Source organism: Heterodontus francisci, chromosome 24 (assembly GCF_036365525.1).
Source record: "Heterodontus francisci isolate sHetFra1 chromosome 24, sHetFra1.hap1, whole genome shotgun sequence".
NCBI lineage: Eukaryota > Metazoa > Chordata > Chondrichthyes > Heterodontiformes > Heterodontidae > Heterodontus > Heterodontus francisci.
The window spans coordinates 35,777,954-35,790,619 of NC_090394.1; the positions used below are offsets into that span (position 1 = coordinate 35,777,954).

The window sequence follows — 12,666 nt, forward strand, 5'->3', positions numbered from 1 at the left end:
TGACTCCCATAACATTGTTTTTTATTTTAGGGTTTTGGGGAAGAATCTAAATTCTGGAGAATGGAACAATTCAACATTTTATGGTACTTAATGCACGCCATGGAAAAAAGTAGCATGGCTGGGTGCTAAGTAAAATGCTCTTTTCATTGCCCTAAGAATGTACTTAAGAATACTCTTGCATGGATGTCATATTCCTATTCTACCACCTCAACTATCCTTATTGCTGGCATGTGCTGGACTGGCAAACATGTGGACTTTGGTGCTGCCAATGGGACATCTTACAGCAGGAGAGAATGAACTTTCCATTCATCTAGGCTTAGTCAAAAATGGGCTCTCGAGGAGAAATGCCCAGGATTTCCCAAAGCACTTTACAGCCAATGAAGTACTTCTGAAGTGGAGTCACTGTTGTGGTGTAGGAAACTCAGCAGCCAATTTGCACACAGCAAGTTCTTACAAACATTAATGCAATAGTGACCTGTTCTAGTAATACTGGCCGCAGGATAAATATTGGCCAGGACATCAGCCTAATAGCACCATGCGATCTTTTACATCTACTTGAGGGAGCAAATTAAACATTGGTTTAAAATCTCATTCGAAAGATGGCACCTCCAACAGTGCAGTACTCCCTCAATACCTCATTATAGTGTCAGCTTCCATTTATGTGCCTTGGATTGGGTCTTGAACCCACAACTTCCTGACTCAGAGGCAAGAGTGCTACCACTGACACCAAAATAAGGAAAGCAAACTTTATCTTGATTTACAACAGGAAATGGGGGCAATTAATTACTCATGTAAAACAAAACCTGCTGAGTGTCTTCAGATCTTTCCCCTGTACTCTAGAACTAAGTATTCTAAACAGTTTAACATCTAATCAGTCCTCAAAAGAAAAGCTACAAATGTAACCCATGGCAACAAAGCATTCAACCGAGTACAATTAGATTATTTTCAAGGCAATGCATAAAGATGTACTAGCTCTAGCTGGTACCACAATGCAATTTCCTATCCCACTGCTCTGTTACACAAAGAATTACCTTCCCTAATAAATGGTTGTCCTAAAGTAAAGACAGACTTGGATTTATATAACACCTTTCACAACCGCAGGACATCACAAAATACTTTACAGCCAATTCAGCACTTTTTTGAAGTGCTGTAATATAGGAAACAATAGCCAATTTGTCAACAGCAAGATCCAAAATTTGATAATGACCAAATAATCAGTTTTAGTGATGTTGATAAAGATTTCAGCCTATATTAAATGACTGACTGTTTACTGGGTACTGCCCAGAATAGTTAAGCTTCAACAGAGGCAGCAAAGTGGAAGAGGGCGAATTTAAAAAAAAAATAGAAAATCAATGATGCAGGATTTTCTTGTTTGCATTATATCCAAGAATGGTTTCACTTTATTTGAATCTCCAAACATTTAAATTCTTACTACAGCAGATTAGTGCCAGTGCGTGACAATTCTCAATTACACAGGGAGGCGCTCACCCCTGTAAATGAGCTCTGGCGTTTTGCCATATAAAATCAGTGTTGCAATAGTGGTCACCCTGCCCGCTTTTCTTGAGTTTCTGTATTTGAACACTGGGAATAAAAGTTACAATAAGTAAACATAAGAAATACTGGAAATCAACCAACCTACCTTCCAGGCGTTTAAACCTACTCTCAACCCAAGTTCAATGCGTGAAGTAACAAAGGTGCTGCTGTCGATTATTGTCAGATTTAAGGTGGGACTTCCAGAACATCCTCCACAGATGGCAATAAAGGCGGCGGCTTCCTCGTCCTGGTATATGACTGACCAGTCACTCAGGTGACAGGTGAGCACCGAAACCCCAGGAAAACTCACGCAGAGCCACACTTAGGTAAAGAAAAGTGTAACTTAGCTTTTTTATTTTAAAGTAAACTTTCACATGGAAAACAATTTCGAGTTTCCTTTCTCCCACTTTCATTAATGAAAGCTTAATCTCAGATGCGCTGCGCCAGGCCACTCTGACTCACTCACCTGAGCCGTCCTCGCACAGGCATATGGGGAGCTGCGCGCATGCGCTCCCGCTGGTCCAGGTGGTGAGGTCATCAAGGCTGAATGCGCATGTTCTGTTGACGTTATCTTCTGAACTTGCTCTTTCTGTTTACAGGTGGTAGAAATAACCTTGAGTGAAATATTTGTTTCGCTACTCAGTGGCTTTTTGTTAAAACCTGCTCCCCTGTTTTTTCCAGTTAAACCAGTTTATTAATCACAACTCTCCACTTCATTACATAGGAGTAGGAGTAGACCATTCAATCTCATGAGCTTCTTTCACCATTCAACTGGACCACGACTGATTTGTATCTTAACTCCATTTACACACCTTGATTCCATAACTGTTCATACCTTGCCTGATAAACATTTATCAATCTTAACTTTTGAAATTTTCACCAACCCCCAGCCTCAACAGCTTTTTGGGGGAAGAGAGTACCAAATTTCCACAACCTTTGTGTGAAGAAGTGCTTCCTGCCATCATCCCTGAACAGTCCAGCAACATTTCATGGTTATGCATCTTGTTCTGGACTTGCACACCAGAGGAAATAGTTTCCTTCTATCTACCCTATCAAATCCTTTAATTATCTTAATCACCTCAATCGGATATTCAACAATAACAACTTGTGTTTAGATAGAGCATTTAACCTCCCAAGGTGCTTCACAAGCGCTTTACTAGGTAAAATTTGACATCAAGCCACATGATGTGTTAGGACAGGTGACCAAAAGTTTGGTCAATGAGGTAGGTTTTAAGCAGCATCTTAAAGGAGAAAGAGTGAGAGGTGCAGTGAGGTTTCAGAGAGGGAAATCCAGAGTTTAGGGCCCAGGTTAGTGGAGGCACATTTGCCAATGATGGCCTGATTAAAATTGGGGATGTGCAAGAGGCCAGAATTGGAGGACTGCAGAGATCTCTTAGGGTTGTAGGAAGTTAGAGAGACAGGGCAGGCTAAACCATGGAGGCATTTGTAAACAAGGATGATAATTTTAAATTCAAGGGAAAACAAGAGTCTATGCAACCCATCCTGATAACTTAATCCTCTTATCCCCGGCATTATTCTGCTGATTCTGTGTTGCACCCCCTCAAGGCCAATGTATAATGAAGAAAGATTTGATAAGCCAGGGTTATTTTCTTTGGAACAGAGGAAGTTGAGGGGAGATTTAATTGAGGTCCGTAGATTTTGAGGAGCCTAGATAGAGTGAATAGGAATGACCTATTTCGCTTAGCAGAGAGGTCAATAACCAAGGGGCATAGATTTAAAGTAATTGGTAGAAGGACTAGAGGGGAGTTGTGAACTTTTTTCACCGAGAGGGTCATAGAGTTATACAGCACAGAAACAGGCCCATCGTGACTGTGCTGGCCATCAAGCACCTATCTATTCTAATGGGGGTTTGGAACTCACTGTCTGAAAGGATGGCAGAGGCAGAAACCTTCATCGCTTGTAAAAAGCACTCGGATATGCACTTCAGGTGTTGTAACCTACAAGACTACGGACCAAGAGCTGGAAACACAAGAAATAGGAGCAGAAGTAGACCATTTGGCCCATCGAGCCTCTTCCGCCACTCAATACGATCATGGCTGCTCTTGGGTTTCAATTCCACTTTCCTGCCTGCTCCCCATATCCCTTGATTCTCTGCAAGACCAAAAATATATCTATCCCAGCCTGAAATGTATTCAATGATGGAGCATCCACAACCGTCTGGGTTAGAGCATTCCAAAGATTCACAACCCTTTGAGTGAAGAAATTTCTCCTCACCTCAGTCCTGAATGATTGACCCCTTATCCTGAGACTGTGTCCCCATGTTCTAGATTCCCTGACCAGTGGGAACAATCTCTCAACTTCTACCCTATCAAGCCCTTTCAGAATCCTGTATGTCTCAATTTGATTGCCTCTCATTCTTCTAAACTGCAGAGAATACAAGCTCAATTTACTCAGCCCCCAATTTACTCAGCCTCTGATCATAGGACAAACCCCTCATCCCAAGGACCAATCTAGTAAATCTTCGCTGCACTGCCTCCAATGCAAGTATATCCTTTCTTAAATGTGGAGACCAAAACTGCACACAGTATTCCAGGTGCGGTCTCACCAAAGCCCCATACAATTTTAGTAAGACTTCTTTATTCTTGTACTCCAATCCCCTTGCAACAAAGGCCAACATGCCATTTGCCTTCCTAATAGCCTGCTGCACCTGCATGTTAACTTTGTGCGTTCCTTGTATGGGTACCCCCAAGTCTCTCCGAGCATCAACCCTTACCAGTTACACATCTTTTAAAAAAATATTCTGCTTTTCTATTTTTACGACCAAAGTGAACAACTTCACACTTCCCTACATTATACTCCATTTGCCATCTTGTTGCTCACTCACTTAATCTTTGCAGCCTCTCTACATCCTCCCCGCAGCTTACCTTTCCACCGAGTTTTGTCTCGTCATCAAACTTAGATACATTACTCCCTGTCTCTTCATCCAAGTCATTAATATAGAGTGTAAATATCTGAGGCCCCACCACTGATCCAGCACCCCACTATTCAATTCCTACCAACTTGAAAATGCCCCATTTTTGCTCGCTCTCTGCTTCCTGTCTGTTAACCAATACTCGCTAATATATTACCCCAACACCATGAGCTTTTATCTTGCCTATTAATCTTTTATATGGCATCTTATCGAATGCCTTTTGAAAATCCAGGTATACTACATCTACTGGTTCCCCTTTATCTATCCTACTAGTTACATCCTCAAAAAACTCTAATAAATTTGTCAAACAGAATCTTCCTTTAGTAAAACCATGCTGACTTGCTCTAATCATACTATGCTTTTTCAAATGCAATGTTAAGACTTCCTTAATAATAGTTTCCAGCATCTTCCCAATGACTGATGTTAGGTTAACTGGCCTGTAGTTCCCTGTTTTCTCGCTACCTCCTTTCTTGAAAAGCAGTGTAACATTTTCCAACTTCCAATCTGACGGGACCATTCCTGAATCTAAGGAATTCTGGAAAATCATAACCAGTGCATCCACTATCTCTGCAGCTATCTCTTTTAGAACCCTAGGATGTAGGCCATGTGGTCCCAGGGACTTGTCAGATTTTAGTCCCTCAAGTTTCTCCAATATTTTTTCCTCGACTGATATCAACCATTAATATTAATCATTGATATTAATTTCCTCACTTTTTAGCCCCTAGGTTACTGCCTATTTTTGATATGGGACTTGTGTCCTCTACTGTGAAGACAGACACAAAATATTTGTACAATGCGTCTGCCATTTCCTCATGATGATTTCTCCTGTCTCTGCCTCTAAGGGAACAACGTCTACATTAGCTACTCTCTTCCTCTTTATGTACTTATAAAAGCTCTTACAATCTGTTTTTATATTGCTGGCTAGTTTACTCTCATGTTCTATTTTTTCCCTTTTTATCAACTTTTTGGCCCTTTGCTGGTTTCTAAAACACTTCCAATCCTCAGACTTGCTACTATTTTTTGCAACATTGTAAGCCTCTTCTTTTAGTGTATTACTCTCAACTTCCTGAGTGAGCCACGGATGGGTCTTTCTAGACGAGTTTTTGTTTTTGAACGGAATATACTTTTGTTGAATCCTTTGAATTGTTTCTTCAAATATTTTCCACTGTTCATTTACCACCATACCTTCCGGTCTATTTACCCAATTAACCTTAGCCAGTCCTCCCCTCATACCTTCGTAATTGGCTTTGTTTAAGTTTAAGATTCTTGTTTGTGATTGAAATGTGTCACTTTCAAACTTAACATGAAATTCAATGGTATTATGATCACTATTTCCCAGTGGTTCTTTTACTACAACTTTGCTTATTAACTCTGCTTCATTACACAATACAAGATCTAAGATAGCTTTATCCCTAGTTGGTTCTACAACGTATTGTTCCAAGAAACTGTCATGAAAACATTCTACAAATTCATCTTCTAGACCACTGTTGCCAATTTGATTGTCCCAGTCGATATGCAGATTAAAGTCCTCCACAATTAATACATTACCTTTATTACATGCACCAGTAATTTCCCATTTAATGTTCTGTCCTATAATATAACGACTGTTGGGGGCCTATAAATTACTCCCACCAGTGTTTTCTGACTCCTTCTATTCCTAATTTCCACCTAAACCGATTCTACTTCATGATCTTCTGAGACCAGATTTCTTCTTATTAATGTCCTTATGCCATCCTTTACTATCAGGGCTACCCCTCCTCCTTTGCCATTCTGTCTGTCTGTCCAAAATATTATGTACCCGGGAATATTTATTTCCCAACCTTGGTCTCCTTGTAACCATGTCTCGGTAATAGCAATTAGGTCTAGATCATTTACCTCTATTCGTGCCACTAGTTCATCTATCTTATTACAGATGCTTCATGCATTCAGATAAGGGAACTTCAATTTCATTTTTTTACCTCTATTCCCTGCAATGACCTTATTTGCCAAGGTACAATTTTTGTTAAACTCTCTGTCCCTTCCTGTCCCATTCTGTTGGGAGTTACCCACATCACTATCCTGCTCCGATGCCCTGACCTCTCTTTGGATTTCTGAATTTCCCTTTATCCAAACCCTTCCCCCCGCCCCCACTCTGTTAGTTTAAAGCCCTGTCCACAGCCTTAGTTATGTGATTGGCCAGGACACTGGTTCCAGCCTGGTTCAAGTGAAGCCCATCCCAACGGAATAGCTCCCTCTTCACTGAGTACTGATGCTAGTGTCCCAAGAATCAAAACCCCTTCTTCCCACACCACTCTTTGAGCCACGCATTTAGTTCTCTAATCTGCTTGACCCTGTGCCAAGTTGCGCGTGGCTCAGGTAACAATCGGAGATGATTACCTTTGATGTTCTGCATTTTAGTTTGGACCCTAACTCCTCAAATTCTCTAAGCAGAACATCATTTCTGGTTCTACCTATGTCATTGGTTCCCACATGGGCCACGAAAACTGGATCCTCCCCCTCCCACTCCATGTTCCTCTCCAGCCAGGAGGAGATGTCCTTAACCCTGGCACCGGGCAGGCAACACAGCCGTCGGAGCTCCCAGTCGTGGCTGTAGAGAACAGTATATATCCCCCTGACTATACTGTCTCCTATCACTACCACATTCCTCTTCTCCCCCCCCCTCTGGAATGGCATCTTTTACCATGATGCCATGGTCAGTCCTTATCCACCTTGCGGTCCTTGTCTTCATCCACACAGGTAGCAAGGACCTCGTATCTGTTGGACAAGGTCAGGAGCTGAGGCTCCTCCATCACTACATGCTGATTCCCCCTACCTGCCTCACCCACAGTCACACCCTCCTGTCCCTGACCATTGGCCATTTCTAATGGCCTACCTGCTCTAAGGGGGGGTGACTGCCTCCTGGAACAAAGTGTCCAGGTAACTCTCCCCCCTCCCTGATGCTCTGCAATGTCTGCAACTCTGTCTCCAGCTCAGTAATTCTGAGCTGAAGTCTTGCAAGCTGCAGACACTTACTTCAGAACAGTTTGTCCGGGATTGTAGTGCATTTCACAGATTCCCATATGCTGCAATAAAAGCAAAATACTGCGGATGCTGGAAATCTGAAACAAAAACAAGAAATGCTGGAATCACTCAGCAGGTCTGGCAGCATCTGTGGAAAGAGAAGCAGAGTTAACGTTTCGGGTCAGTGACCCTTCTTCGGAACCATATGCTGCAGTTGCAGCACACCACCGGCCCTGCCATCTCTGTACAATCTCTTTTTAGTCAATTAGTTAATAATTCAAGCTGAAGGAATGGAAAGTTGCACTCACCTACCTTGTAGTCAGAGGAAGAAGACTCACCAACTGCTGGAGCCTGAAAAAGATAGGAAAAGGAGCCCCTCTGCCCAGAACTTACCACATGCACCAAATTTCCAAATTCACTCTGGCAAATGTCTCACTCAGGCAACTGTCTCTTACCCAACTGCATCCCTCACTGAGTTCGGCTAAGAAACTGGTCTACTTTATATAAGGATTCTGATGACTCACTAGCTAGCTCAGCTTTCTGCTACAATAGTTAACACCTATTGCACCAAACTACTTCCAACTGATTGACAGATAACTGCCACTGCTGGCTGCTTCTTGTTTAACAAGAAAAGTGGGATTAGGCTGGAGAGCTCTTTTTCAGTCAGCATGGACACAATAGGCCGAATAGCCTCTTTCTGTGCAGTAAATTTCTATGATTCTATGATATGCAGTGCCCAGAACTAAATACAATACTCCAGCTGGGGTCTCAGCAGAGCTCTCTACAGTGGTAACATAACTTCTATCCCTATGTATTCCAGCCCTCTTGATAAAGGCCGACATTCGATCTGCATTTGAAATTATTTTTTGTACCTAGGTGATGATAACCTAGTAAACAGCAGCCACCACAGATTCAGAAGAGGAAGTCCCCACCTGACCTATCTCCTTGACTGTTTTGAGGAAGAGCTACTCAGAGTGGACAATGGAAAATTCTAAAGGAAAGTGGTTTTGACATCCAAAAGGCATTTAATGAAGTTAAGAGAAAAAGGACTTGCATTTACATAACACCTTCCGCGACCTTGGGCTGTCTGAAAATGCTTTTCAGTCAGTTAAGTTCTTTTTGAATCGCGCTCACTGTTGTAATGTAGGGAAAGCGGCAACCAATTTGCACGTTGTAAGCTCCCATAAACAGGAATGGAACATCATCCTAGATTATGTGCTGAAGCCTCTGGCGTGGAACTGCTGGGAATTCCATGTGAATACTGCCATACTCCAAGGAACCCATTGTAAATTCTGACACTCTCCTGGGAATCCGATGTGAATAGAAACATACTGCAAAAACTGGCACACTCGAGTACAGATGCATATATTGGCACATTTCCTGACGCCATTCAAATGTTGGCACACTTCTGATCCTATGCAAATATGAAACACTCCTGAGGACCCCATGACACACTCCTACTGACCTATGATCAAAAGACACTTCCCCCTACCCAAAAGAAAACAGTGCCATCTTTGCAGAAAACATTTTGATTAGTATGCCACAATAAGAGTCATGTACCAGTAACAACAGATAGAGAAAAAAAATCAAAATTGTAAAAAACATTGTGCTTGGAGGACACAGTATGTCCTGGCAGACATCGGATGAACCTGAGGATTTCCTTGGCGAATAAAAGATGTCTGAGGACTGTATCTTTACACCTATGATTTAAAATACAAGAAGGTAGATTCATTATTAATTTTGCCTTTTAAAAAATTGTCAATTTTTCTTTGGCAGTATATCTTGTCATACACATTGGTTTTGAGACTTCCCAAATCTATTTCACTCAGGACCTTTAAAGGCAGAAAGAACTTTTATCCCATTACATGGATTCAAACCTACTTCCCAGTGGTGCAAGAATACTGTACTAACCAACCATGCCACCTAATCCACTAAAATATGCTTTTTTAATTGTCTGTGGTAATTAATTAAATGACATGATATCAGAGAGATAATCAGTGATGGGGATCCTGTTCAGCTTTAATTACTGAGGATTGGCTTTGTGATGAATAAAGTGAGATGTATGATGAACAATCTCTTTGTCAACTGGTGTTTATATAATGGTAATAAAATGCAAGGGCTTTGATGGAAGTACTTGACTTTAATTAATCAACTGCAAACAGAGCAGGTTGTTCTAAATGAGAAACAATATATGAGCATTCCCTTGTGTTCTTATCATCCTGAACATAGATGTCAGGTGCATTCGCATGAGCGAGCTGTTAGGTTCCAGAAATTAGTTATCAAGTTTATTAATCTTGGGAACTGGGTAGTGCAATGTGTTGGACTCTGGCCTTTTACCATTTTAAAATTAATTCTCGAGATATGGATGTCACTGGCAAAGTCAGCATTTATTGACCATTCCTCATTGCCTTATAGAAGGCGGTGGGTCTTCTTGAACTGCTGGTAGCAGTTTTGATATGACTGAGTGGTTCACTAGGCCACTTCAATGGGCAGTTAAGAGTCAACCACGTTGGTGTGACACTGGAGTCACATATAGGACAGACAGGATAAGGACAGCAGATTTCTTTCCCTAAAGGACATTAATGCATCTGTTGGGTTTTTTTTTTACAACAATCTTGACAACTTCATGGAGAGTCTTATGCATGGTGAATTAATGTAGCCTAAAACAGTTCCTATTGTACAAGGACCACTGCACAAAACTAGCACTGTGGCACTAATATGACAATCTCGGCTCAAAGCAGAAGGGTAGTTGGTGCAGGAAGTTGGAACATCCATACTACTGCATACAGACTGTGAGGGCCCCATATTGTATCCTTGGGCTGTACTGAGTTTACTGGGAAGGTGGTCTCAGAAAACTGCTCTAGATCTACCAGCTTCAGTTAAAAAATGCATTTGTGTGAACACTGGATTGGGGGAGGGTTCAGCTACAATGCCCTACAATGTGAAATAGCTGAACACTCAGAATTAAAGCATTAAGAATCCCTATTTGGGTGAAGTATCAGATCGCACCTGAAGGCAGTGAATCCAGAAAAGATTCAGTGTCATCAGGAGAGGGAGGGAGAAAAATGGCAAGAAATTAAGACACATAAAGTAACAGCTGATTTCAGTTCATCAATCACAAAAAAAGTCATAGTGTACAGCATGAATTTTGATGACTTCCATTAGAGAACAGCACTATTTAGAAAATGTTCTGTACCATTTTAATCACAGAATTGATACAGTGCAGAAGGAGGCCATTTGGCCCATTGTGTCTGCATCGGCCCTCCTAACGAGCATTTCACCTAGTGTCCCTCCCCCACCTTCACCTCGTAACCCTGCACGTTCTTTCTTTTCATATAACTGTCTAATTCCCTTTTGAATGCCTCGATTGAACCTGCCTCCACTACACTCTCAGGCAGTGCATTCCAGACCTTAACCACTTGCTGCGTGAAAAAGCTTTTCCTGGTGTTGCTTTTGCTTCTTTTACCAATTACTTTAATCTGTGCCCTCGCATTCTCGATCCTTTCACGAGTGGGAACAGTTTCTCCCTATTTACTCTGTCCAGACCCCTCGTGATTTGAATACCTCTATCCAATCTCCTCTCAGCCTGCTCTTCTCCAAGGAAAACAGTCCCAACTTCCCCATAACTGAAGTTCCTCATCCCTGGAATCATTCTCGTGAATCTTTTCTGCACCCTCTCTAATGCCTTCAAATCCTAAAGTGCGGCGCCCAGAAGTGGATGCAAAACAATACTCTTTCATAAGTGGGCATCTATATATAAGTCATTACAGTACAAACATGATTCTTTTGCTTCTGACTCTCCCCAAAAATGTACTGTCTTTAAAAAACTGTTTCGTTGTTCCTATAACCAAGTAAATGCTCCCTGATGACAGATTTCATGACATGAATGGCAATTTTTTTGAAAAAACCCTGAAAATCCTTTACTTTGCCAAGACAGTTAAACAATAAAACATAGAAACATAAAAAGATTTTCAGCACAGCAGGAGGCTATTTGGTCCATCATGTCCGTGCCAACGGAATAAGAGCGATAGTCTAATCCTACCTTCCAGCTTGGTCCATAGCTCTATAGGTTTCAGCATCTCAAGTGCATATCCAAGTGTTTTTTTAAATGCGATGTGGGTTTCTGCCTCTGCCACTCTTTCATTGAGTTCCAGGCCCCCACCACCATCTGGGTGAAAAAAAATACTTACCTGCCCTCTAATCCTTCTACCAATTATCTTAAACCTATGCACCCAAGTTATTGACCTCCCTGCTAATGGAAAGCTTCTTCTTCTTTGGCATCCTTGTCTCGAGACACAATGGGTAAGCACCTGGAGGTGGTCAGTGGTTTGTGAAGCAGCGCCTGGAGTGGCTATAAAGGCCAATTCTAGAATGACAGACTCTTCCACAGGTGCTGCAGATAAAATTGGTTGTCAGGGCTGTTACACAGTTGGCTCTCCCCTTGCGCTTCTGTCTTTTTTCCTGCCAACTGCTAAGTCTCTTCGACTCGCCACACTTTAGCCCCGTCTTTATGGCTGCCCGCCAGCTCTGGCGATCACTGGAAACTGACTCCCAGGACTTGTGATCAATGTCACAGGACTTCATGTCGCGTTTGCAGACATCTTTGAAGCGGAGACATGGACGGCCAGTGGGTCTGATACCAGTGGCAAGCTCGCTATACAATATGTCCTTGGGGATCCTGCCATCTTCCATGCGGCTCACGTGGCCAAGCCATCTCAAGTGCCGCTGGCTCAATAGGGTGTATAAGCTGGGGATGTTGGCCGCCTCGAGGACTTCTGTGTTGGTGATACGGTCCTGCCACTTGATGCCCAGGATTCTCCGGAGGCAGTGAAGATGGAATGAATTGAAATGTCGCTCTTGGCTGACATATGTTGTCCAGGCCTCGCTGCTGTAGAGCAAGGTACTGAGGACACAGGCTTGATACACTTGGACTTTTGTGCTCCGTGTCAGTGCGCCATTTTCCCACACTCTCTTGGCCAGTCTGGACATAGCAGTGGAAGCCTTTCCCATGCGCTTGTTGATTTCTGCATCGAGAGACAGGTTACTGGTGATAGTTGAGCCGAGGTAGGCGAACTCTTGAACCACTTCCAGAGCGTGGTTGCTGATATTGATGGATGAAGCATTTCTGACGTCCTGTCCCATGATGTTCGTTTTCATGAGGCTGATGGTTAGGCCAAATTCGTTGCAGGCAGCCGTAATCC

At 42.4% G+C, this 12,666-nt stretch overlaps 1 protein-coding gene across 3 annotated transcripts in view; it reads right to left on the reverse strand.

Moving 5' to 3' along the window:
- tmem184a (transmembrane protein 184a) overlaps positions 1–2,167 on the reverse strand; it is a 73,776-nt gene extending 71,609 nt beyond the window's left edge. Inside the window, exons 1-2 of one of the 3 annotated variants that reach the window (XM_068055892.1) lie at positions 2,000–2,070; positions 1,640–1,854 (exon numbers count right to left, since the gene is read on the reverse strand). Coding sequence is in view for 2 of the 3 variants with exons in the window: in XM_068055890.1 (XP_067911991.1) it covers positions 2,000–2,071 (72 nt within the window). In the remaining variant the exon portion in view is untranslated. Of the gene's footprint in view, positions 1–1,488; positions 1,562–1,639; positions 1,855–1,999 lie in introns of those variants that run through there. The other 2 variants (XM_068055890.1, XM_068055891.1) reach the window with 2 other exon arrangements.
- Positions 2,168–12,666: the final 10,499 nt, after the last annotated feature.